The following is a 27,900-nucleotide window of genomic DNA, read 5'->3' on the forward strand; positions in this document are numbered from 1 at the left end:
TTGAGCTTTCCACAGACACTGACACTTTGGCCATAGGCCTGGACTTACATTGGAACATAGGCTGCAGCATTTCTAATCTAAGTTACACAAATCTAAGTTCTTGAAGAGCAATTTTTACCTTTCCAGTTTAACTGCTAGAAATTTGAAAAGTTTCATGTTATTTGAACTTTCTAAATTAAACTGTATCAGAGAGCAAGTCTTGCATTAACAGGAAACTTCTAGTTACTATCTCAATTACATATGAAGCAATGTAAAGTGGTTTAATTGGTATTTTGTTCTTTATTGTGGAAGATGAGTTCTGGCGTTTATTTTGCTGTCATGCCATCACAGAGTCTAAGATGCTGCTTTGCTTCATTTAATTATTCAGTTCTTACAGAAATGTAATCTTTCCAAAACCCACACTAGATATAAATCATGCTTAACAAGGTCAGAGTTTAGCCTTTTGAGTGTCAACTTGTGAAATGATGATTCATCAGCTCCTGTGTTGAACCTGATGTTTCATCACGTTAAACACTAAATCTGTCATTTCATAGCTGGCCTCTATCTTCCAAAGGAAAGGTAGAGCTGCATCTGAGAAAACAGGGTGTTAGCTAACAAAATTACTGTGTTAGCTGATTCAGAACTACTAAGCTGTTAGCAAATTTTGCCAGAGCCCACACCAATCTTTAAATGGCACGGCACCTGATGATCAAAACTCCTTGTTCAAATCACACTTCTAACTGAGAAATTTCAACACTTATTTATTAGGAATTTGTAGACAAAGAGATACAGCTTGATCTAGGAGTCCTTCATTCCAGGTGACTTTGCTGTAAACATTCATTCGTTCACAAGAGAGAACAATCTGCAAGAGCAGGAGGACGCACCACCATCCTCACACAACAGGAAGACCCTCTCCAGAATGATACACTTGAGCGAAGTTATTCTGGCTACAGGTAACCTGGTAAACAGAAAGCACTCAGTGAACAACAGATAATTGGTAATGTACACCTGTGACCCAAAATAATTGCCTTCCTAATGAAATCATCAAGTCTGAATAATGCTCATGAAAAATCCTCTGTTAAAAAAACCTCACAAGACAGAAATGACACATTATATTTAATAAACGCCCCTATTTATTGTTTTTAAAAAAACAAAACAAAGCAAAGGGGCCAGTGTAAGGCTTAAGACCAAGGCCAAGAATAGCACGGAGAAGGTCTGTTTAAATAGAAGGAAAAACTTTTAAATGGGAGCTCAGAGACAGTGAAACCCCCATCCTCAGAGATACTCAAAACTTGCCTGGACAAGGCAATGATGACTGCGGCTGGCGCTGCTGCCCGCAGTGCATCAGACAAGATGACCTCCAGAGGTCCCTTCTAAACTAAATTGTTCTGATTCTGCAAGTCTTTCAGTGCTTCTCAAAAGGTATGTAAGTAAGTAGCTGATTTAAGCTTAAAGATACTTACCAAAACACCCAATCCCTTCCCTGGGAAAAAAACATCTCACTGTCCGAACCTCAACTGTCTTTATTTAGCTCCAAGGGAAACAGACATATATACATCTAATAAGGTAACTTGAGATTTAAATAAAATTTCTTTATTTATCCTTTTTATATTGTGTTTAGAAGTTTTTACAGCTAATTACATTTGGTAAACTCATGAAATAGTTATTTTTAAGGTGTCAAATATTTGAACTGCAGAAAATTAGTCACTGTTTCACATTCATCACTATTTGCTGTCAGGGAAGTAATTAGAATGTCCTGTCCAGTGGATGAGAACAGATATAGGCTCTCTTTTCCAGGACCTGCTTAGCAGCTTTTTTAATACAGTCATCGAGGTTTTCATCTGCATCTGTGGAGAAACAGAAGGAAAGTTAACTGAAATATTGTAAAGAGCTTTTCTAAATTTCTTTCAAAAAGGATTTTAGAATACAAATGCAAGTATCTAAACTTCAGTGCCAGGAAATAATTTAACATGTCTTCTAAAAAAGACTGATTATTGCAGACTGAGTTTCACAGACCAAATGCCTAATTGGTCAGTACTTAACCAAATAGATCAAATACCTAATTATTATCTAGTATTTTCTTTACAGGAGTATTTGCTGCTGACAGATTTCAAGTTCCTCCCCACAGTTGGGGGAAAAAAAGAATCACTGCAGTTTGTTTTATCTATTAAATGAAGAGACTCTTCATATTCAACTGGTACCAGTTCTGTTCCTCATCCTAATTAAAGGCAGAGCAAAACTATTCTATTGGTCACATCAAAAACACCTACTTTTGTTTGGAGTCTGTGAAAGCCATAAAAGTCCTTTTGCTTTATAGAACTTACATTTTTGTAATTGAGCCATGGCATAATTATTCTTGAAATATGCTTCTGTGCAGAAGATATTTGTAAGAAGCACCTGAGAAAATAGTAAAATTCAGTTAAAAGCTAGTAAATGAACTTCATAAACAAAACAATGTAGCAAAAATACAGTAATTTAAATTTCTGAAAGTCTAGTTTTGTCTCTTGATAATGGAGCCCTTCAAGCTAGTCATGTATGTTGCAAGTTTAGTTGTTTTTTTCCCCACAGCTACCGAGTGTCAGAGTTGGGATGACCCCTTCACTCAAAACTGACTAGAAGACATTTTTGGTAATAAATCCAGAAGGGGCTTACATACACAAAACCTGAAGTCTCAAGGCCAGTGAAGACAAAGGTTAATTCGTTTGGATTTGTCTAACACTTAATTGTAGCAAATTTACTTGTCCTGTAGCATAGCCATTACCATGAAACTTTAAATGAGCTACTATACAATCACCTGTGTGTCAAATTCTCACTTTAGTGTCAATACATTTATTAACAAAATATTGTTTTGACTATATGTCACTATTTATTAATTAGTATATGGAAAGAGTTTGGGAAGCACTGCATGGTATTAGCAGGTGTAAGAGAACATGAAAATTTGTAATCCATTCATAAATGTGTACATATGTGTAAATATTTTGATAGCATGCAACTCATATGTTCAGAGCACCTGAGAGGCAATTGGTGTGGTTACTGCACTCTTGCACCAATCAGTTTAGAAACATTCTGGTGCGCTGTCGGTTTTACAAGAGAGTTTGCTGTGATAGATACAAATTCTTAACAAATGTAGAGTGTACTTTTAAGTGTAATGAAAGCTATTTGTCATTGAGGTTTTGCAAAATCTGAGACATTAGCATGCAATGCCTGCTGGTTTAGAGCACTCATTTAGCACAGCATCATGCTCGTGCACATTTCAGAGTTGAGGGGAAAAGTCGCCTCGTCAAGGGAAAAGCATCTGGTTCGAGCCTTGTAAAACATAGACAGGCTGTAACATTTCAAGAAGTCTGAGGCTGGATAGTGCCTCTTCATTACAAAACACTTAGTGAAGCAGAATGGTAATAAATACTGATTGTTAAACTACACGATCCAAGGAGTGCAGACGTTAAGTTGGTATGACTGATACTAATGCGCACTTACTTCATGGTCATGGTTTCTTAGACCGATGCTGATAGACCGACTAGCTCTGGAAATAGCTGCTGTCATTGCATATAGATTAATAACTATATCTGCCACTCTCTTCAGAACCAACTGCTCATCCACTATTGTCTAGAAGAGTAAAAATGATTATTAGCTTGTAGTTCATCAATTTAAAGCTTTTACCAAACATTTTTTTTCATACTTGTATTTAGGTTCATACTTACTTAGCATAGACAGGTAACTTATTACACAGAATTTCTAACCTAAGTCAGAAAGTTTTGGATTAACTGTGCTCTGCCTTTAAACAGTTTTGGATTAACTATGTTCCACCTTAGAATCATAGCATCATTAAGGCTGGAAAAGACCCTTGAGATCATCAAGTCCAACCATTAACCTATCACTGCCAAGTCCACCACTAAACCATGTCCTCAAGCACCACATCTACCCGTCTTTTAAATACCTCCAGGGATGGAGACTCAACCACTTCCCTGGGCAGCCTGTTCCAATGCCTGACTACCCACTCGGTGAAGAAGTTTTTCCTAATATCCAACCTAAACCTGCCCTGGCGCAGCTTGAGGCTGTCTCCTCTCATCCTATTGCTTGTTACTAGGAAGAAGAGAGCGACCCCCACCTCGCTACAACCTCCTTTCAGGTAGTTGTAGAGAGCAATAAGGTCTCCCCTCAGCCTCCTCTTCTCCAGACTAAACAACCCCAGCTCCCTCAGCCGCTCCTCTTAAGACTTTTGCTCTAGACCCTTCACCAACCTCGTTGTCCTTCTTGTAGTGAGGGGCCCAAAACTGAACACAGTATTCGAGGTGCGGCCTCACCAGTGCCAAGTACAGGGGCACTATCACCTCCCTGGTCCTGCTGGCCACACTAGTCCTGATACAAGCCAGGGTGCCATTGGCCCTCTTGGCCACCTGAGCACACTGCTGGCTCATGTTCAGGTGGCTGTCAACCAGCACCCCCAGGTCCTTTTCCGCCAGGCAGCTCTCCAGCCACTCCTCCCCCAGCCTGTAGCGTTGCATGGGGTTGTTGTGACGGAAGTGCAGGACCCGGCACTGAGCCTTCTTCAACCTCACACAGTTGGCCTCGGCCCATTGATCCAGCCTGTCCAGGTCCCTCTGTAGGGCCCTCCTGCCCTCCAGCAGATTGACGCTTCCACCCAGCTTGGTGTTGTCTGCAAACTTACTGAGGGTCCACTCAATCCCCTCATCCAGGTCGTCAATGAAGATATTGAACAGGACCGGCCCCAACACTGAGCCCTGGGGAACACCACCTTGTAACAGTCTTTCTGGCTGCAGCCAACAGCCAACAGTAAAATTGCTGCGTCTTGAAATCACGTCAGTAAATGCCAAAATCACTGAAATTAAGCCTGTTCAAAAGATGTATTAGTTAAGGTGCAATGTGGCAGGGCCTAGTCCAATAAGCATTCTCAGAACACATTGGATTAATTCTCACAGAATTGAAAATCCAGGGTATTCTAAGTTCAGTCTCTCCTATTTTAACTACACCACTTTGCATGACATAATTATAGGTTTGTTTGCTGTACAATATGGATGAATAGCATAAATTCAGAAACTGCTGGTATAGCTCTTCATTTGGGAACAGGGAAATGGGTTCCAGTGACTGCTCACAGCGAAGTACTTAAAATAGTCACTGGAGCAGGCAGGATTTGTGCTGACAGAGATAGAAGAAAACAACTAATTAACCGAGATTGCTGCTTTTTTCTTTTTTTAAACAAAAGTTGTCCGTTATATCGAGTATAGAATTTCAGTGTATTTTCTCATATTCAATAGAAAGGTGTTGTGTAAAGGAAGTCCTAGCTCTTGCCATGCACACAGTCCACTCTAGATTCTAGAGAGGCCAATTTGATTGAGGATAAACTATTCAATAACAAAGATAACAGAAAAAAAAATAGTTACCTTGCCAAACCTACTTAGCAGGCCTCTCACTGTAGTTCCAAAATAATAGATGTTTTCTTCAAGTTTCTGTCCACTTTCCTATAAAATAAAACAGAAAATACAACAATTTGAGTAGTCTTCTAAAGGAAAAAAACAAGCACAACCCTGCCCCCTTAAAACAGGACACTTAGCTAAACAAGCATATTATAGGGAAGCACCTATGGGGAAGTATGAGCTACTCCTGTGCTGCCCACCCAATAAACCACAATCTTGGGTGTGAGAAAGTAGTTGCTCTGCCCACACAGTCCTGGGCCTCTGTGGTCTGGCTGCAGAAGGCTAGGATGTCTGATGGGTTTAGTAGCCAAGACACAAATTAGAATTCTCAACTACAGCACAAAACTAGTTTTCCTTTTTTTAATTAGCCAAGACTGAAGTTTAGCAGAACACAGTTAAAGAGGTCTGGAATCAATTCTGAGTGATCAAAATGAAGAAACAATGTACACTAAGTCAAACAACCAACAGGCAATTCTCTGAAGAAAATAACGATGTAAGCCCCAAGATGCATGCCCCACCACAAGAACGAAGTTTCCCTCTCTAAAAAAAAAATGTAAATTCAATTGCTGCTAAAGGCAGTGTTTATCATCAACTTCTAGTCATTGACCAGAATTCCCTTTTAAGATGATCTTTCACCATTCTACATCTTTTTCTTCTCAGCTAACAAGGAGAAAAAGTTTCCCTATTTACCTAAAAGGAATAGGATTATAAAATGTTGATTCTTTTCCAAGGGGAAAATCACTGTTCAGATACAGCCCTGGTATCCTGAAGCCCAGCTAATACTAGATTTTCTCTTGGCAAGCACTGGTTTTCTAACATTCATCCAGCTTGCTGCTGAAAGCCAGACAGGCACTGTTCTTTATAAAATATGCATTAAAATTTTCTAAATGTTATTTTTGGAAACTTTTCAGTATAGACTTTATGCGTATGCAAATAATAGTTTGAAAAATTCTTATGCAATGTTTAGTTCTGCACAGCAAACCTAATTCCTATTCTAAGTACTGCAAGTTATGAAAACTCTGAAAATCAAGATTATCTGGTACTACTGTCTGAATTCACCATTAGTCTCAAATTCTGGTATTAAGTAGGAAGAAAATTTCCAGTGTCATATTTGGCTTTTATTAAATCATAAACACAACTAATTCATGAAGCTGATTCTCGTAATATGAATGCAAGTAAATGGGTCTGAAGCTATTTAGAAGAAATTTGAATCTAGTGTGTCAGCTAGGTCAGAATTCCTGTAGTTAAAACAATCCACCCGCGTACCCTGGTGGCACTGCAGAACACAGCGCATTTACCCGAAGGAGGTGCCATATTCTTAAGCTTCCCTCTGTGAACAGAACAGTATTAGCAAATCCTCCTACCTGTGTGCCTGAAATATCTGACCTGGAGGACAGGTATACCGACAGAACAGTAAAAATCATACCTTATCTTTTTTCTATTAACAGAACATTCATCTTTGGTCATAAAAATTAATCACTAAGTGACTAAGCAGGTATGTATATATAGTTCACAGAAATTCTTAGCTAAAACTGTGTTACTATTAAACAGGAAAAAATACTGTGTTTTGTAACTGAGCTTATTATGAAGGGCAGCAACAGGCCATTACGAAGACTTTAATACTGTGAAGGCTCAATTTATATAAATTACTTAAATGGATATAAACCTGGATTTGGTATAAATACAGACTTAAAGCAGTCTTCATTTTACCTTGATATGTATCAATATATCATCTATAACTCCTTACCCCTGAAATGGTACAAACATCTGCTTAGATTTGTAAATCTCACTGCTCCTGAGCACACGCTTTGTTTTGCATAAAGAGGATATCAAGTTGTGACAAGCAGTGAAGGGAATCAAATATGAAAGACCAGTGTTCCCTTCCCCCTCACCTGCAGGCTGGGATGCACCACTCCACGATCACCAACTAGACCATAATCCACTCTTCTGCCCATCGTGTCCCGTAACTTGCTTAGAAACTCCCCCAGTGCAAGTCCCACGTTTCCTTTCTTGATTTCTCTAAAATGTTGGGTAAACAACAGCTGTTAATGGCCATTTCCTGGTTTGCAAAGGAAGTTTCAGGAGGTTCAGATGACCAGTTGAAATTGTAAATGCTTTACCAAAACACCTGCAGTTTGTCTGTGAATCATCAAGTTTTTTGATCCATTTTACTATGAAGTCTGGAGAACGATTAAAAGTATATAATGTGGTTCATATTCAGTTCCTCTCAAAAATACAATAAATTCCAGAGACCAGTATATGAACTCAGTATGTACAATACAGCTGTCTTACCAGTAAAACTTTGTTATAAAATCTTAAAGTTATAAAATTTTAATTACTGGTCTTTTAGCAAAGAATTTTACACAAGCTGGAATTATAAGATAAGATAAAATTGTTAAATACATAAAACATCCAATTAAAAAAAAAAGACCCCTAATAACATTGAAATGCCTTTTAGACAAGGTAATACATTCAGAAATCCTGCGGTTTTTTTCCTACAGTTTCCCCTCTTAACTATAGATAAACAGTTATCAGATTCTGTGTAGTTTATTAAAAACTATTAGCAATAAATAAGAACGTACTTAATTTTGTCAGTTAAGATTTTGCCTGCGTGCTGCATACCCGTCAAAGCAATATACAGTCGCAGAATTTCATTTGTTCCCTGTAAAAAACATAATATAAAGTCACTATCAAGTACAAAGTATTTTTAGTATTTCAAAAAACTAGATATGCTGTGCTAATATTTTTTTTTTTCTAAAACTGCTTTTCATGTCTAAATAACTTATTTGCTGTGCTTTTCCTTGAAATGTTCTAAAATGCATTTGGACTTGTAAGATAAAATTCTTTTGAGAACTCTATGTAAGACAAAAGATGATCATCACTGGTACAGAAAACAGACATGTCAGAAACTGCACTCCCAGGTGAGTTTGCCCGAAGCGGTAACAGAAGCTGGGGAGGTACAGCACATGTGGCTGCAGAGGGTCAGGGATACTGGAAGCAAGCAACAAAGACTAAACACTCTATTATTTTTTTTTTTAAAGTATATGTATAATTTTGAAGACAGGTTCTTTAGTTAACTATAAAGTTTACAATATTAATGAATGTTTTCCAAGTAGGTCTGGTTTGCCAGTCTTCCCTTTCTATGTTCTAGTATTAAAAGATTACTTTTCATCCATCCATAAATGTTTGCTATCTTTTGCTTTATCTCAATTATAAATTCTGATTTCATTTAGCTGTGAAGAAGTTCAGCCACTCATTATTAAACATACATATGTATCACAATGAAAAAGAAACCAGACTAAATGCATTCTGAATAAAAAATAAGTTCTGCATTGTTCCAGTAAAGGAACATTTAAATAGCTGTGAAACTGCTTAATATGCCTGTTTGGAAAGCAAATGCAGACCAAGAAATTAAGATGATACTGTACAATTTGATGTCTGGGAATCCATTATATGATTGATTGTTTTAATGTAGATGGCTGAAGAATAAAGATCAAAACATAGAAGTCTGGTCACAAATGAAAAGCACCCTGAGTATCAGACCAGTGTCAAAACTGTAACGACCCAATGACAGGCTGAGTGACAAAGAGGCTACAGTTCAAAGAAAAACTATTCATCCGTTATTAAGACTAAACAGAAGTTTTGGCGGGGCACTTACAGAGCACAGCCTACCTACTGTTGCTGTTGGACAACAGAAACAGATCCTGGAAAACAAGGAGTAATCTTTAGAATTCTGTCCCTGGCTGCAGCAAACTGCATTTATTGGATCTGCTTGCAGGTCCCTTACGAACAGGCTAAGATAAACAGCAACGTAAGCACAAGAGCCTTGTTTTAGCAGAAGAGTAACTTTCTGTAACTGTTGGGATCAATGAGAAAAATGAGCTGAATTACAGGAATTCCAGTGGTGTGGTGGTTTGGTTTTTTTAAAGACGACTTCCTATAACCTGTCCAATGCGAAAGGTTGTCTCTGCTTCAACCTGTCTAGAAAGTGCTCCTTACATCTGGTTTTGATTTTACTATTCAGAAGGTCTGCCCAATTCATAAACATCAAACCACACAGGATGTAGGAGGATGAACTTATAGGTTGGCTGGTTTTGTTCTTTAATCCATATTGGAATTGACTCTTCCTACTTACATGAGATATAAACACATACGTATTTGCAAAAGCAGCTAAGTGACTGCTATGCACTGAACTGCAGTTTGGAAATTCTTGCTTGCATTAATTAGCAGTTGACATCTTTGCTGTCCTGACACCAGGAGGTAAATGATCATTTCTAAATGGTCCATCAAGAAAAATCAAGTCTGGAAGTCTGACTCAGATGCACAGATAAATGGTCACTGATAATCCAGCTCGTAAAAAGAGAATAAATTTCACAGCCAACATTTTTTTTTTAAATAAATGCACATCAATAAGTTAATTAAGCTTCTAAATTAATCTTTTGTGAGTTTCCCTACTTCACTTGTGAGAAGCACACAAGAGGAAAGGTTACTCAAGTCTAGGCACCAACAGAGCAGCTTGGCCACAAAAAAAGCCCCAGAAAATCCTATTAGAGAAATCTGTTTAAAAATTACAGTTTTGCCCATACTTCTTACCAAATCTTATCACTTATATTAGTACAGATACATGAGAATAAAAGCAGCAAAAAGGTTTCAAAATATGCTTGATATAAAGCAAGATGGCCAACTTCATTCTCACAAGGCTCCTGCTTCAGCAGACATAGTACTCTGATTTCATCCTGAGTCAGCACATGCAATTACAACTATCTACTGAACATAAACTGATGAGTTACTTTTGTCAACTAAAATAGTTTTAGGCTTTTATGCTAATTTAGAATCCTTTAGTCTGTTCAAAACAACAACAAATCCAAGCCATGAACCGGGGCTGTTTTTTCTCATGACAGTGTATTTAAAACAGCTGTGTATTTTGTTAAAAACAGCCAGAAACTTTCTAAATATTTAAGAAGAAACCATATATACACTACCAGTATATATGTGTGTGTGTGTGTATATATATATATATATAACGGTATACGTATTACCATGCACATATATTACCAGTTTGTTCTTTCCATAGGCAAAGCTGGTGCCAGTTCCTACTGTAACTCACACTTTGTGGTTAGTCTATAAAAGCCATCATATCTTATTTTATTATAGGAAAGTACTATCCATATCTCCAAAGAAAACAAGATTAGTTCTTCAGTCTTACTCAGACTATTACGGGCTTTGCAACTAAATGAATGAAGTCCTGTTCAACTGATACTCGGGTTTCAGCTCAGGTTTACAGAACGTGACAGTGTGAATTTCAGTTTACAGTAAAAACAGTATATTCATACTTGCCTCAAAAATCAGAAGTATCCTACTATCTCTGAGATAGCGTTCATAGGGGTAGTCTTTCATATAGCCAAGGCCTCCAAGAACTTGCAGTGCTTCGCTTACGCAAGCCCATGCACCTTCCGAACTGAACACCTGCCATTGAACAGTATCTTAATCACCATGCTACACAGTAAATACAGAATACATTGCTCTGTTACTCTATCTATGTGACATTGCTGTAATATTTTGTACTGCTGTTACAACAGCCCTGTTTAAAGCTTCCCTGAAATAGTACCCTTACAGCTCAGGGTGTACACTTCGGTCAAACTTAAATGGTTTCCTTGCAATCCACAAAAACGTCTCTATAAGGAAATATTCCTGGGAGAGTTAGAGCCACAAACCGAAATAACAGCTGCAGCTGGTTGGTTGGAGCCCTTCACATCTGCCCAGATCCACCAGAACACGAGTTCTTTTGAACTGACCACATTGTAAGGGACCATCAATGGGGGCTGAAAATCTGTGAGTTCTCCTCAAGGGTGCCTGTCAGCCTGCAGCACCCAGCCCTATGCTGCAGACATGCCTTATGTAGTGATACTCCACTATAGAAGGCCTGAGTCTTTCCCAATATATGTTTATATGTTTTGCAACCAATTCTGAGTTAAAGCCAGGACAGAAGCGCCGTAGCCAGGCCTGCAGCTGGGATTATAACTGAGTGTCTTTATTTACTCCTGCTACTGCGTGAGGCCACATAAAAACAGAATTCAAGAGGACCATGATATTCCAAACCTGTTGTATGCAGTTTTTATTTCATATGGTGACACAAACCTGAAGCTGAGGTAATCAATAGCATGTGGGAAATAAAACAGTAATGTCTATTTTTTTCATCTAGCTGAGGTTTTTGTATCATATGTCTAAATGTAATACCTGAGCCTCTCAGCAATCTGCAATGTAGACGGAAAAACAGGAGAGGTGTTAATCTTTATTAGCTTAAAGCTGTAGGCAAGTCTTTCAATAAAATGAATTACCTTGACCATGGCTGCCTCCACAGAGCAGTCTGGAAACCCTGGCCTGTCCATCATTCCTGCAGTGAGGTAAGCCATACTCTCCATTACATATGCTTTCACAGCCATAAAACAAAACTTCTCCTGTCAAAAAGTAATGTGAGGAATCACACAGTAATTCAGATGCAAAATCCCACAGTCAAGCCTCAAACTTAAGACCACAACTGCATTTTCATGTGTTTAACATATTATCAAATACTAATTAATAAAAAGTACTACTGCAAAACAATAATGAAAAATCTAAAAAAAACCCCAAAAACCCTTTATTCATAACATTTATCATTCTAGACATTTAAAAGATCAGTGTACAGAAATCTACACTAAGTTTACATAAATTTAATACCTCTAGGAATTTCTTCAAACCAGTACAGCCACAAGAACCTCAGCATAATCTATGTCTTTGCACTTAGTCAATACAAAGCACAGAGATTTAGGTTTTTAATTTTTTATTACCTGAATTAATCCAAATTCACTCAGTTTCTTATTGAATTGTTTCCTGGTACAAGCATACTCTGCCGCCATTTCTTTAAAAAAAAAAAAAAAATCCATCTCAAAACAGCAGAACTATAACTGTGAAGGACTATTCCTCCTGATGGCGTCTTTCTGTTGACTGATTCTGACACTGCAACCTTTACGTAGTAAACTCCTCCCTGCTTCAGAAGCAGTACCTTGTGAAAAACACCGTCAAAATGATGGTGTTGATCAAGTCTGGGAACAAGAATCTGAGGTGTGAACCTATACTCTTAGAGAAGGTACGTTTTAGTGCTAATTAATTACTTTAGAGGGATTTGTTACTATTTTGGGTAACTATTGGTAGAAACCAATTTTATTACTTCTGTGTGTAAGCCTTGAGCCAGTTATTCAAGCTGGAAGTTTTAAGGGAGATTACACCTTCTAAAAGCAACAGTATATAGGTTATTCTCTCAGTAAGAATATTTTACCTCAGAAAAATTCAACAGAGGCAGTAACTTTCCACTATATGAACTGAAAAAACTTCAGTGTTTTACAGGCTTTTAATAAAAATCTTGAATAAAAATTGTTTTAGTGTTCTGAAGAAGTCAAAGCATGTTATGACTGACAATGTAGGGATGTTGTTATGATCAAGATTCATGTTACTATTTTGAATTAACTGCGTTATATATCTTATGCAGATCAGGGGTTTTTTTGCATGGCATGCAGCAATCCAGAACACCTAATTCACCCACCTATCAGTTTTTTAATCATTCCAGCAGATGCACTGCCCATGCTAAATCTTCCACTGTTTAGAATATTCATGGCAACCTGTCAAGAAAAGGAATGATTTTTAGGTACAAATGTTGCCACAAAACTCCTCCTTAGGCCACGATGGTTACTGCTACCTTGCTTCATGTTTTAGTGCTTTCCTGGATTTCATGTACACACCTCCTATCTTGTGACACCTGCCCTAATGTTGGTCAGTATGCCGTTCAGCATCCCAACAATAATTCTTCAAAACTAGGCTTTTAAGGTGACGTACTACATCCAATTTCATATCTGATACAGTTTTCAGATACTGGTGATCCAGTGACCTGGAAGTAATCCTCTATTCAAACTACATTAAGGTAAAATGTAGGTTAAAATGTATTTATCTGCAACTAGACAAACAACATTCACACTAGACAGCACTGCTGAAGTGTATCAAACAGATGAAGACAAAAAACAGAATATTGTTTAATGTGTGTACACAACAGCCAAATATAAATATCTTCTCTGCAGCTGACCTGTGATGGACACTTCCCTGCTTCAGATACCGTTCAGCAACATACAAGAAAAGGGAGTAAGAATGAAAGGATGAAGAAATAAAAATAACATACAGATCAATAATGTACAAAAATAGATTTTGAAATCTAGTATTATTGTTTCTTAACAAGAGAAACATGGGTGACTCAGTTCAAAGACTGTTAAGAAATTTAGCAAGAAGTCATTGTTCGTACATTTTAATTTGTGATAATTATCTGAAGAAGAAATCATAAAAATCATCTTTTGATATCTTTACTACATTAAAGAAAATTGTTTCATTCAGCATTTAGGTCTGGACTTGCCTGCTACAGAAGGAGTAAGAAAACTGAGAAGGATCATTAAGAACAGTTTTGCAAATCCACGTCAGACTCAGAGAAAGGTTACAACAGCAAAGTGACCAGTGTTATCTTTATTGGTGTCACACTTCTCTGATGCCATGAGGAGAAGTCAATGCCAGAGGCAGCCTTTCGATGTACTCCCCCCATTATTTTCTTGTGCTATAATCTAACCCTGGAAAACCATCTGACAACCACGGGACCTTGGATAGGATCTGGACTTTCCTTGAACCATTTCCTGTTACACTCATTTCTTTCTCTCCCTTTCCACATAGTCTGCAATTCTGGCTGTAGAAAACAGCAGAAGACATTTTCCTGATTCAGTTCAGAAGTTCTGTTGAAAAAGTTGCTCCCTTTTCTGAAGAGAACAGCATACCATGAAAAAGAATAAAAAGCCAAACAAATAGTGGAACCAGCTCTATAACTGTATTGAGAAGAAACACATACAAATCTGCCATTATGGCATGCTTGTGCACTGTGCCAGTGAAACTGATTAATACAAAGCACACACGGTAAATGGAGAAGTCTGTCCTGCAGTATTCTTCAGTTTGGCAATGTTTGTATTACCAATAAGGAAACTTTAGTACAGAAAAAAAAAACCACAAAAATCTCCTTCAGGCTTTTAAAAATCATCAGTAGTTATTTTTACTGCTTACCTTAAATCCCCCTCCTACTTCTCCAATTACATTCTCTATAGGCACTTTTGTGTTTTCAAAATGTACTTCGCAAGCTGAAACACAGAGTTAATAGCTGTTGAATTATTATGTAGAAATATTTAAAAGACAGTCAGGAACATAATTGCCTCTTTTTGTAACAAGAAGTAAAGCTTTCCTAATGCACTGTTTACGACAGAATTATATATGCTTTGCCAAAGAAGTTAGAATTTGGGAAAAGACTGTAGTTGACATGAATTACTGATGTAAAATATTCAAAATATAATTAACGTACATTGTATGAAGAGAGAACTACAGTTTTGTCTCTATTTTAAGGATCTGATATAGCAGTCAAGTCCAAATGATAGATGGTGAAAAACTATAATCATCAGTAAGCTTAAGAAAAGCCTATGAAAACTTATTTCTAGATTAAAGCTAATTGGTTACTGAATCTTCCAAGTAATTTCTTTCACTGCATAATTAGGGAAGCTTCACATGTGCAGAAATGAATTATACAATGTGGATTTCTTATTTCAGACCCTGCATTAGGAAGGACTCATAGGAAAAGCTAGGTAAAGAAACATGAAACTTAAACTGTTACATGGAACAGATATTGATTTGCCTCTGAATTCAGATGATCTAAACAAATTAGAACATTAAAATAATAAAACCGTTTCTGCTAACAATTTTAAGTGATTCTTACTATTGGATCCTCGAATGCCTAACTTATCTTCAGGTTTCCCATGGGTGACTCCACCAAAATCCCGCTCTACGATGAAGGCAGTAATTTTGTCTTTTAGTTGTCCATCTTTATCAACAACCTCTGTCCTAGCAAATACTGTGAAAATATTAGCAAGGCCACCGTTTGATATCCAAACCTGTTTTGAGAGAGGAAAGATGTAGAAGAAATATATTTGTTCTGATTTTGTGAGCACTGTTATAAGTGTTTCATAACAGACCAGCGAAGAGAACAGAGTGGTGAAAAATTGCTTATTCTTCCCTTAAAATTCTAATGAGTGTTCTGCTACTAGTTTTGCTGCTTTGTGAACATATTTCCAAGGAAAGCTGACCACAGAATGGTAGTTTTAGAGCAACTATAAAAATAGGTTGTAATATAGATTTGAATTAAATTAAAATCCATGGTGCGTTTTCACAAAAGCTTGTATATCGTGCTACTTATGGCACGTGAGGGATACAAGGGCAACACAGACTGTAGACCCAGTTTGCCCGAAATAACTTCAACTCTCATGAGAAATTCCTTGAATCAGGCCACATACATACAGCCTCTTCCACAGGCTGGGTCCCTTCACATCACAGACAAATATATTGACAACTACAGATCAAGTCTGCAATGTATCTAATATTGTTGAATCCAGTACATCTCTACATTCTTCAAGACTGTATTCTGCCATTGTTTCTTTTAGCAGAAATGTTCCAAGCAGTCCTATCTCCAATTCACTGTCAAGTTTTCTTGCGAAAGTACCTACAAAATCTGGCATGAAGAATGAAGATAGGGGAAAACATGGTTTCAGGTTTCTTTTTGCCTATGCTGTCACAGAGGGGGCCTAACTAACCCTCCCCGAAGCTGAACACCATGAGCTGGCAATACAGAGAAGGAACTGAAGAGTGGCTTTTGCTATCTTTCTTACCAAGACTTTAGTGAAGGTTATGCCCTGAACAGTGTGCTTTTCTATGCTCTTTGGCCCTGAAACAACATGGGCTGTCTTTTTGACATGGTCATTCTTCACTAGCTTGGAAACCTCAAAATTCTGATGCAGCTGCCAAGCCAGCCTCTTACTTAGCAAAACTGACTGACCGCAATGCTCCAAAAGACAAAGATGCTTTCTATAAACTTGTAACAAAAACCTGTCATATGTCCAGTCTGTGAATGGATACCTTGGAGCCATTTAATATGAAATATTTCCCATCTTCGCTGAGGGTTGCTCTTGTCTGGATGGATGCAGCATCACTTCCACTAAAAGCCAAAGAAGTTATTAATGTTTAAAGAAATAAACACGCTGTAAAAAACAAAACTACGTCTTTTTTCCTCTTGCCATCCTTTTAAAAGGAATGTTTACAGTTGTATTAAATAATAGTATATAAATTTTAATTCTTAACTAACAAGGGAACTTACTAGATTCAACAGCTCTAAAGAAATCTACTTAAGTTACCTGAGGGGACATTTCTGCTGATTAACATGTGTGTTATCAATCTTATGATCTGACCAGAACGTTCAGAATGCCACATAAGCAACTTTTTTGAGCTACACGTTGAGCTATGTGAACATACACAATCAAGTTTAAAATGTCTAAGCTGTTCCTCAAAAATTCATACCCTGGTTTTATATCCCAAGTGAAAAAAGGCTCAACAGAAATGAAAATTAAATACGTGACAGTCTCTATCAATGAGCACTTGGGCACATCAAATACTTTCTATAGGAGTAGAATCAGCAGGTGAATTACAACAAAGCCATCAAAAGCTTACGTTCTGTGATTAAAAGTTCAGGAATCACCACTTGCTTACATCATGTAAAAAGAAGCACATAATCGCCCCCTTGAAAGAAGCTTCCTCTTCTGCAAATTAAAATGCCACAAGGGCTCACTTTAGGCTTTCTGCTGAAGACAGTTGTTAAGTTCTTGGAACAGCCAGATGGTCTGCTGGTATTTTAACAAGGTTAGATTTCTAAAATTCCATTCTAAAAATGATTGCTTCTGTGCGCTAGAACCAAGGTCTCTAAAAAGACTAACGTTAAAGTTACTAAGACTACCTATCTTTTTAAATAATACTGGGCTAAATAAAGATGTTAGAAGAATTTCAGAACACGGTTAGCCCTTGTTTTTATCCTGTGTGTTACTTCCAAGTCCCTACCATGGATCACTTTGTTAAAATATCTGTGGTAGTTTAAGTTTTACCTGCAAGTGGGATAACTTTTAGAGGGTCAAAAACTGGCTTAAGACTCTTGAATAAAAACCATCACTGATGGTTGGGAGGTATCTACATCACAGCAACATGACCATTAGCAAGTAAATCAAACGCTCATTGCAAGTCATTCTAACAGACACAAATTCAGAAAAGACAGTTTCAAACTATATATAGTTTTGTATGGACAAGCAAGATTCAACTTCAAACATTCAACTGGTCTCAGGCTTTCAATCAGTTTCCTTAACAATATTGTAGTAAACCATCTGCCTACATGTTTTTAAGAAAACTGTACCTCTTCTGCATTAACAGAATTTGCAACATTAGCAATAGCCAATGAATAAACATAATAAATAATAACTTCATCTTTGAAATGAAGTTGCTGCTGCAAAGATGCCTTTTCTAAACTCTAAGGAAAGACCAAAATGTCTTCCTATTATTTTTGGTAGCTCCTTCAATACAGGCTTTTATAATTTTGCAAAAGAACTGAAAGTATCCTAGAACAGTCACAGCACACTATTTCTAAGATAGCACAAAATATCCTTTCAATTAATATTCAGTAATGCCAGAAATTAAGTGGATGAATTCCTGGGATGGGAACAACAATGGTTAGTGATTTCATGGAAATGGCCATAAGCAGCACATTGGGGAAAGATGAATTACATGATTTGAAGTGTACCTTTTTAAAAAAAAAAAAAAAAAAAAATTGACCTATACATTGAAGCCACAGGCACCAAATAATAAAGATTTAATATATTAACCAAACAACCACTGTAATGAAGATGAAAACAATAAAAAAAAAATCATTTAGCTATTTTGGTGCTTTCTGAAGCTTTTATGATTACAAAACCAGTACCTTCCAGGTTCAGTGAGACAAAAAGCTGCAATGTGCTCCCCAGATGCAAGTCTAGGCAGGTACTTTGCTTTCTGTTCGTCACTGCCAGCAATGAGGATTCCCTAAATAAAGAATTAACAGAAAACTTTTCAGCATCAACGTGTGTAAAAAGAATGAAGCTGAGAAGCTTCGCCAAGTTCAGAAAGCTTAATTTGCAAGTTTTATGGCATAACAAGACACAGTTTAAGAAACAATAGACATTATTATTTATCAGACATTAAAACATGTCAGTTATCGTCACACAGTTGTTCAAATGCCAATAGGAAATGCCTTATTGTTAAGACTGCCTTCTTGGGTAGGTTTCACTGTGTTTATGCTTAAGTGAAGACTTAATTGTTGCTCTGAAAGGCACAGAGATAGTCCTTCGGTTATAATTTGTCATACCTGCATTACTATCACTATAATTTTATTTTAGTAACCCAAAAAGCAGCAATTTTCAAAGCTCCTCCTCAGAGAACAGAATACATGATTTACTTAGCTTCCTAATTATTTCATTACACAGGCATTCAACAACTTTTTGTGAGAGTGCACTTAATTATTTCTGTTGTATTTCTTTTTTTACAACAGGTTTCTTACGAAGTACAAACAAAATACAAAAATATATGATAAAGCTAAATAATCAATAGTTAAATAGCTAAGATAGTTACTCAACAAAATTAGGATTAACCCCAACTGACCCAAACCGGCCACAGCAGGAGAGCGACAGTAGTTGTCTTACACTCCCCTTCTTATCAGACTGCTTTACAGATCAGCTCAGCTCACTATCCCTGTTCTATAGATGGCAAAATTTTAAGTAAGGTGAGGAATAAATACATATTTTTAATTAGCACTATCTGCTCAATTCCATGAAGAATTTTTTCTTATTATACTGACCTTACTCCTGTTTCAAGCTTCAAACTACTACCATCCATCCACCATAAAATGCACTGAAAGGTAGATACCTAAGGCTATATTATACAGAAAACAAGTTTAAAATTCACATGCTTGCTATAGCACACTGACCTTGGATAAGTTTTCTTCTCTAAGCTCCCCCAATATGCACCCCATTCAGCCAGAAAAAGTTGCACCTGTCTGAATTCTCTGCATGGCTGTCCCACCTCCCCAGAATTTTAGCCCCCCTAATATTTTATTTATTTCAATATTTAGTCTAGCTACTTTTATCAAGTTTGCTCATTTAAAAAAACTTGTGATCGTTTCAGGCATTTTTTCTAAGAATTATTATCTCAATGTTTCCTGAACTAGTAATTTTCTTTTCTTGTGTACTTCATATTCAGTCTATATGTTGCATGAAAGTCTTACACTGAGTCACTGGCAGAGGGTGCTGGGAACACGAACAACCAGCCCGACGTCAGAATGTTCCACCCGATTGATGCTTCACCAGTAATTCTTATTTGTTACACCCACACTCCACATTTAAACAAACCACCTCACCTTTTCTATGCAAATTGTGTAAAACTACTTGACATAAAAGAAAAGCATTACCTTAAGCCCAATAGCTTGATGAGCTGCCAGAGTAACTGCGATAGATCCATCTAAAGAAGTGATTTCTCCCAAACGCGCATACATGGTATTTGATAGACCAAGACCACCTGGAACAAATACTACTTTTTATTCCAAGTAGGTACCTTACAATTTAACTTGCCCCTTCCCCCAAAAAAATCCCTTTCAAGTACAGATATGTCAAGAATATAACACTGTTAACTGGGGAGCGTCTTAGTATAGACTGGATATAATATGTCCACAAATAAGTACCACATTGCTGCAGTTGTGCCAGAAGAATGCATTTTGAAAACAGTAACTTTTTTCATAAGTATGAGTTGTGCTGAATTTAGTTCTATTGGAAAACAGATGTGTTTGTGTTCAAGCATGCATGCACCACACATAGCAAATACAGCATAATCCATCAAATGGTAGAGAACAGGCTTGTTTAAAACACTCTCTATGTGGAAATGGTATAAGATTCGGTGTAAAGAGTGCCCTAGTCTGAATTTCTGTGCTTATACGATAAAATGAATTTTTTTGGTGACATTTCTACGCTACCTTACAAAGCCAGCCAATTAACCCATACACAGCTTTACAGCTGACCAGCTGCAGACCAAGCTGCAGAGGGGGTGGTGCTGGGCAAGTCTCAGGACTGGGCTGGGCTGGTACCGACACACTAAGACAGCCAGGCTGTCCCCAGCTTCACCGCGAACTGGGCACAAAATTACCTCAACCACAAAACTGATGCAAAATAGTTCCCAAGCACACTTCCAAACTGGTACTAAAGAAGGATAAAATATAACGCTTCAAAAATGTCTTTAATAAAAAAAAAAACAAACATTAATATATCAAGAACCAAACTTGACACCAGCACATCCTTTTTGGAGGAATTTTGTGATCCGCTGCTGCAAATACAGCAACTATTTGTAAGGAGCTTGAAAAGAACAGAAGTAGGATAAATCAAAGCTGCACCTGTATGAGTCTAATGTTCAAGAATTTTATGTTGTCAGGACTAGAAGTCCCGCTCCCCGTAATTTAAGAGCATTTTATATATTACTGCTGAATAAACAACTTTCTCTAATCAAGATAATCTTTTGTTCAGGTTAATAATTTTCTACTTGGGACAGTGGTGTATGCCAGGATAATGAACGCCTTATTTCAGCAGACGTCTCCATACTCCTACTATTTTATGTATACCAAAAAAATGCAAGAACAAGTCTCCCCAATACCATTAATTCACGTCACTGCCTCTTACACCCTTCTCCTTCAAAGCATGCTTACATGAATTAAAACTTCCGCTCTTATCTATACACACTCTTACTTCTTTTCTCCTTTCTAAGAGGTGCTGGGTTCAGGATTCAGCTTGGAGACTACTGATGACATGCACAGTAATTCCAGTGACGCCAACGTTAAAGAGAGCCATCATTCCATGATTTATATGAGCGTCATTTTTCCCATTAATGTTCTGCACTTTAATGCTTCTGGCAAATATGCCACTATTACAAACTATTATGAAAAATACCATGCAATGAATGAAGCACTGAATACGTGCAACCGAGGAGTTTTAAAATATGACAAGCACCACCAACAAAAATACAGCAGCTTTAAACAACAGAAAAGGGGAAATAACCTCGTTAGAAGCATATTATTTACGGTGCAGAAAAAAGTAGCTTGCTTATAGCAGGGTGATTGCTTTCCATCTTTTGGATTTTATCCAGTGTACATGTTTACAAGACAACAGGACTAAGATTTTCTACAAGTATGCTGAATGGATTGCAATCTTTCATAAACTGGAAGCTGAGAGAGTATTATTTCACAAACTTCAAAGCCATACAAGATCAAAATAACAACATTTTATTAAATTCAAGTATGACTTCTAAGTCAAATACATTGCCTTTCAGACTCTTTAAAAAACTTAACAAAGTGGGAAACTTGTTTCTAGTTAATCAACAGTAAGCTACACTTCCAGTGTCATGATGCTTCCTAATGCTCTGCTCTGACTTCTGTCCTTTGTCCTCTGCTTCCAACACTGCCTTTCAGTGGACACTAACCTCCTGTCTTCTTCCAGTATATTTCTTAACTCCTAAATACCTCTCTCCCTGTCTGGGTTAAGGTGCTCTGTCCAGATCCTTCTCCTCCCCAGACACTATCCTAAAGAGAAAAACCTGAAAGAGCTTGCAAACCTCTTTTCTATCTTACTCTCACATCACCCTGCCTAGTTCTGAATACCCATGAGAAACATTTAATACCATTGCTAATGCATTTCAAAAGCATTAATTAACTATTAATTAATCAACAAAGATCACATCACGTTACAGTACATGCAATTTGTCCAATATACTTTAATGAATTTGCATAGAAACACTTTATTTAAAGAACTGAAATCAGTGCAGCACAGAACCACTTGTTACATTGCCTACTACAATAAACAAAAAGGTGTAACAAAAAATAGGGTATTATTTTAACACCAAGTAAATACTGAGGTACATCTCCAGCTTTATATAGTATCATTGTAAGCACTGAAAAAGACATTGTTTCACACTATTCTCTTCAAAAATTAGGTATCTTCCCCCCCGAAGCTATCTTCTGCAGATGGTCAAACATAGTTTTGTCTTCCTCTGAGTTGTTCTCTCTGAAGTCTCCTTCATTTATAATAGAAAATAGATGATGCAACGATCTCATTTCTTTATAAATTTCATGTAAAATATTAGTTTCAATCCCAATTTTTATTTTATGCATAAGAATAAGATTAACATTTTCTTGAAAATTCCTTTGCAAGTTTAAGGGTTAATCCACTGAGGAACTAATGTTTCTGATCTCAGTTGGCACTGTAACATCCTTTAAGACATAAACTTTTTGTTCAGTGTTGCACAGGAAAGATTTTATGCAAAAGCCATACTTTTAATAAATAGACATTTTTACTTTTACACTTCTATAAGGTCAAACACATTCCTATCTGCCAGTGACAGCTTTGACAGATCAGTTCTATGAGACACTGTAGTTTGGACCCAGTATAATTTTAGGAACCATCAGCAAGAACTGCAAGTCCCACAGAATGTCAAGCTACTCTACTGCAACCAAAAACAGAACAAAAAGGAAAACGCTATGCCAAGAGGAATTTACGCCATTTAAAATTAGTTATCTAACTTAGGCGCCCAAGGTAAGAGTATGCAGAGCTCCCTACATAGCTAACAGACATTCTTGGTGCCCGCACTTCTTTATTAACTAGGGACGAAGCTTCTGCTCCTAATTTAGACATCCAAGTCAAAGGACTACACATAGGATAGTACAGACACATTTTGCAAGACCTAAAAATGCATTACTTAATATAGACCACTGGGTTATCCTGTTGTGATCATTTACTCACCATATTCCTCTGGAATCTGCATACCAAAGAGACCCAGGTCCTTCAGTCCTTTTAAAGTTTCAGGTGGGATTTTTGCATCTTGATCTATCTTCTTAGAGTCCACTACAAACACAGGAGATTTTATAATTTAAAACTGTGTTCCTTAGTGCAGAAAAAAAAAATCTCTGAGACTGCAGCGTTCTGAAATCAGAGCCAAGGTCACTGCGTGCTATGAGTTAGCAGCAGTATGATCTGTAACCTAACTATCAGTCTGAGAGCCCAGACCTGAAGAACTGAAAGAACTTACAGAAAAAGGGGCTGCTGGAGCATCACATCCATCCCTAGTCTTCTGAAGCATCTTTTGAAAAGACATAGTGCTTATTGTACCAGATACAGACATACTTATCCCTAACTTCACAAGAATTACTCTTTCTAACTTCAGTCTGATCTTACTGTCCTCTGTTTGCCTTCCTCCTCTTGCGGCTGGAAAAGTCTCAAACCCTAAACCGGCTTCTGTAGGATTAATAATGCACTGGGTTGGTTGGGGGCTCTTTGCTACAGCCTGCCACCCCAACCAGTTCTCCTTCCTGCAAAGTGAAATACGATTATTTTCTAGCATTTTGATGATGATCATGTAGGTAAGTCCTAAACTTTGCAGTGGGAAGTCCTAATTCTGTTTCTGGAGAACGACACTCCACTTAAGTAGCCCACCTTATTAGACCATCAAAGTCAGAACACAGAACCAACTGGAAGGTCCCAAGAATACTGATTACAGCTGTAAACTCACAAAATATACAGGGAAAGGGCTTGGGAAAAATATGGGGTTTATTTCATTTTCTCAAACATTTGTATGTGTACAGATTGTGCTTGTGCATGTTAGCAGATTCCATGACTGGAATAAGCTAAGTACTTCCAGGATTTTCTATCCGAATTATGTCTAGGTCATGATTTAAAAAATAAAAAAAAGTACATAAATGAGTTAATTACAAAAATCTTGTTCTTATGAGTTATTCTTGGGGGATTACAAGAGCTGTTCTGTACTGTGACAGTGAAAACAAACAAGAATTGTATTAAGCAGCTCAGGAAGGCTGTAAGCTATAGCAAAAGGAACACAAGCTATCTTTCCAAAAAGTACACAAAAAGAAATAACTCTGCAAAAGCAATAGTGCTTTCCTAAAGAAACTTAAATGGCGCTGTAAGTTCTGTATGAAGTATAACAGTGGGAGGCAACTAAACGTTCTGATGCTCTTCTAAGAGAAGTTATTCAGAAAGAAAACTCATTTTAAATCAGACTTTTTTTTCCCCACACTAATTTTTTAGCTACATAGTATGAGATACATATCTGTGGTATGCCACCAGCTGTTCTGGGGAGAGAAAGGTGTTTTTTTTACCTTTTCCTCCATTATGCCTGTACAGAGCTATCTGTGGTGTCTGGACACTGTCACGCTTCATAATGACTCTGCTGAGATGAATTTCCTTACCCCGTGCCAATCATATCAAGTTTCTAACTGTTTAAGACTGCTCTCCTAACCTATTTTTACCACACCCATAGATCACCGTGAATAACTAAACAGAAATAGCTGTGAATTCAAAGACAAGCAATTTCCACCTTCAGTTAAGACTCTATAATTTGATATTTTTATTCCTCCCTTAAATATCAAGTTTTTTACTCAATAAATGATGTTCCCCAACAGAGCAAAGAATTTAAAAATGTAATCTGCATAAATTCTTACTTTATTGTCAGTGAGCAACGTTACAGTTTTACCGTTAAAATTACCTTGATCTCTTAAATTGTTATCTGTGATAATCACAGGCTTCTTCAAACTCCTGCCGTGTTTGGCAATCTAGACCCAGTATCTTTGTCAGCGGGACGTATCAGAGACGATACTGTTTAACTGTCTCAGAAACTGCTGTCTGTAAAAACCAATTTTCTACAATTGTTCTAGAATTGGCTTATCTATTGCACCAGTAATAGAAGAAACACCCTGCAACCCTATCTGGAATGCATATGGCTAATATGACTCTTCCAAAATAGAATCACTAATACCAAAAAAACATAAATACTTTTGATTTTTCATAGCTTCTCAAAGAGTCCTCATTTATGAATATCTCTGCTGAATTTCGCTAAACCCAGATTCAGTACAGTAGGACAGTTAAAATGTTTCAGAAAAAAATCACAAGATACGAAGTGATAAATAGCACTATCCAACCTAGCTAAACCGATTTCAAATCCTACCTCTATCCCAGAATTCTTTTACTTCCTGTTTTTTTTTTATTTATCTTTTTATGTTTTGAAGATTTATTTCCTCTCATCAGCATCCAAATACTCCATATAAAAAAGCCACAAATGAACATGCCTATAGAATCAGCAGCACTATATTACTGGCAATAAATGCATAAGGTAACTTAAGTATTTGACGTATAATAATCTTATTAAACTGCTATAGTTAAATCACTTTGTAATCACTGAATCATTTACACAAATAAGAAACTAATCACTATACCTTCTTCACTGAAGAATTTTTCTACAGGTCCTACAAACTGGTTGATCTCCTCTAGTTCTTCATTAGTAATTTCTGGATAAGGGAAAACTTCTTCCTAAAATAAGAGGCAATTTTTTTTTTTTTTTAAAGCATGAATCATGCAATTGAAATAAAAATTCAAGAACATATGCCTTTCAAATACTAAACTCTAAAAAACTGGGAATATTAAGAAACGCAGAAAGTGTTCAGAAACAGAAACAGCCTTATTTGATGAAATCCACAGGACTCAACTTTGCTACGTACCAAAACCAAATCAGAAGGTTATTACCTGAAAAACAGAAACATTAGGGAGAAATAAAGAGATTTTAAGAACTATGAGGATGCAAAAATCCTTCATCAATGATGAATTTTGTCAATGTAATCCCACTTTAGGATTAAAAAAAATTAGTTAATTTTCATTTGTATCAGAATCAATAAAGTGTTGTTATGTTTTCAAAGTTCAGTCCACAAATGCTGTCCCTTGGAAACACACAGCACATTCCACCTGTTTAATGTCACGAGTACAAAGGTTAGTGAGTTCCATACCGCTCTTTATCGTCACCCTGGTATTTTGGTCATAATATTTTGCTTCATAAACTGGAAGCAGTATGACCTGACAGGCTTGAATAAATAAAAAAATCCAAGCAACTAACACAAGAAGTGAAAGACTACATGAGAAGCAGGCTTCTAATTTTTATCGTCTGTCCCCTATTAAATAGAAGAGCCTATCTCTGCCCAAACAAACCTGTTCACTATAGTCTGAAGAATGACGTCAGCTCCAAAAATTCAGGATCTAGTAAATGCTATAGTTTTTCAGAAAACTCTTGTATTGAAATTTGAGAGGGAAAAAAAAGGCATACATGAGCAGGGGTTTAACGTGATGGAGTCTGACTGCTAACTGTCGTAACACTTGACAAGGTCTGTTTTGGGAGACTTTATTGTTCAACTCATTTCAGCGGATTTGAGTTATTCCTTCTTTCCATTTATTTAACCCTGTAATCTCTGATAAATGCATACTCCAAACCTTGGAATAACAAGTACCATTTTAATGCAGTGTTATATCTCAAATTTGTAACTTCTTTGTCCAGTGGCATCTCAAGACCCAACAAGAACATCAATCTTTCCTATAAAATATTGTAAGCTAAAGTTCGAATAAAGTCTTGTTCCCTGAAGTAAACAGACCATAAACTGACATAAATTTTGTGGAATGCAGTTGGTCAATGCCCAGAGCCCAATGTAAACAGACACTGTGTTTCTGTGGGGAACTTGCTAGACCTGCAAGAACAGGTGACTGTGGTTTAAAGTAGTCCTTCAGATGCCGGCTGTTCTTGACCATTCAGAATTACATCATGGATTGTGTGTGCACAGGTGTAAACTGGGCCACCCAACTAAGCGAGCTTCAGCTGAGAGGCCAGCTGAAACACCCGGGAGCGAACAGCCCTGGACTGCAATCGGGAGCGGCGGCTGTGACTGGGGTTGCGTTCAGCGGACGGCGCCGCGGCGCCTCGTTTTCTCCCCGCGCCACAGCCAGTAACGGGCAGCCGGTGCAGCACAAGCAGGGCTCAGGGAGGCAGCGGGGCCAGCTCTCCCCTCCCAGCGCTCCCGCGGGCAGCGGCGGCCGCTCTCCCTCCCCCGCGCTGCCCCGCGGCCGGGAGGTCGCTGTCGGGCGGCAACTGGCGCCTGAGAATCCCCAGCACGGGGGCTCCTCCGCGGGACGGCGCGGTGGGAGGAGCGGCCCCGCCGCAGTCCAGTGCCACCGGCAGCGCCCGCCGACCCCGCTCCGGTGCCCCCACAGCAGCGGCCCGCGCCCGCCCCTGAGGCGCCGCCGGCCGGAGGAGCGGGAGACGGTACCCCCCGCCCCGGCGGACCCCGGCTGGAGCGGCGGGGCGGGACCCTCACCTTCCGCAGCGTCCCTAGGAAGAGCTCCTTGGCGAAGGCGGGGCGCGGCGCGGCGGTGCGCAGGCGGCGGACGGCGGGGAGGGCGCCGGGCGCCGGGCGAGCGGCGCGCAGGGCGCGCAGCAAGAGGCCGCTCATGGCCGCCATCCCGCCGCGCGCCACGCTGACGGCAGCGCGAGCGACGGGGCACGTGACCGTGTGACACCCGCCCGCCTCTTCCCGCCATCCCCCGCGGGGCCGCGCCTCCCTCCCTTCCGCCCTGACAGCGCCTCGGCGGGAAGGGAGGAGCAGGCACCTGGCCCCCGT

At 38.2% G+C, this 27,900-nt stretch overlaps 1 protein-coding gene across 1 annotated transcript; it reads right to left on the reverse strand.

Moving 5' to 3' along the window:
- Window positions 1–1,066: 1,066 nt before the first annotated feature.
- On the reverse strand, window positions 1,067–27,703 carry ACAD9 (acyl-CoA dehydrogenase family member 9). Its single transcript, XM_082322595.1, has 18 exons — window positions 27,598–27,703; window positions 25,681–25,774; window positions 23,198–23,299; window positions 19,831–19,937; window positions 18,310–18,410; window positions 16,431–16,509; window positions 15,238–15,412; window positions 14,538–14,611; window positions 12,994–13,069; window positions 12,242–12,312; window positions 11,753–11,872; window positions 10,752–10,880; window positions 7,997–8,076; window positions 7,307–7,433; window positions 5,382–5,459; window positions 3,457–3,585; window positions 2,304–2,376; window positions 1,067–1,826 (listed from the first exon to the last, which is right to left on the reverse strand). The coding sequence occupies exons 3-18, from the start codon at window positions 23,217–23,219 to the stop codon at window positions 1,726–1,728; spliced, it is 1,542 nt and encodes a 513-aa protein (XP_082178721.1). The 5' UTR covers window positions 23,220–23,299; window positions 25,681–25,774; window positions 27,598–27,703; the 3' UTR covers window positions 1,067–1,725.
- Window positions 27,704–27,900: the final 197 nt, after the last annotated feature.

Source organism: Platalea leucorodia (genome assembly GCF_965183815.1).
Source record: "Platalea leucorodia genome assembly, chromosome: 9".
NCBI lineage: Eukaryota > Metazoa > Chordata > Aves > Pelecaniformes > Threskiornithidae > Platalea > Platalea leucorodia.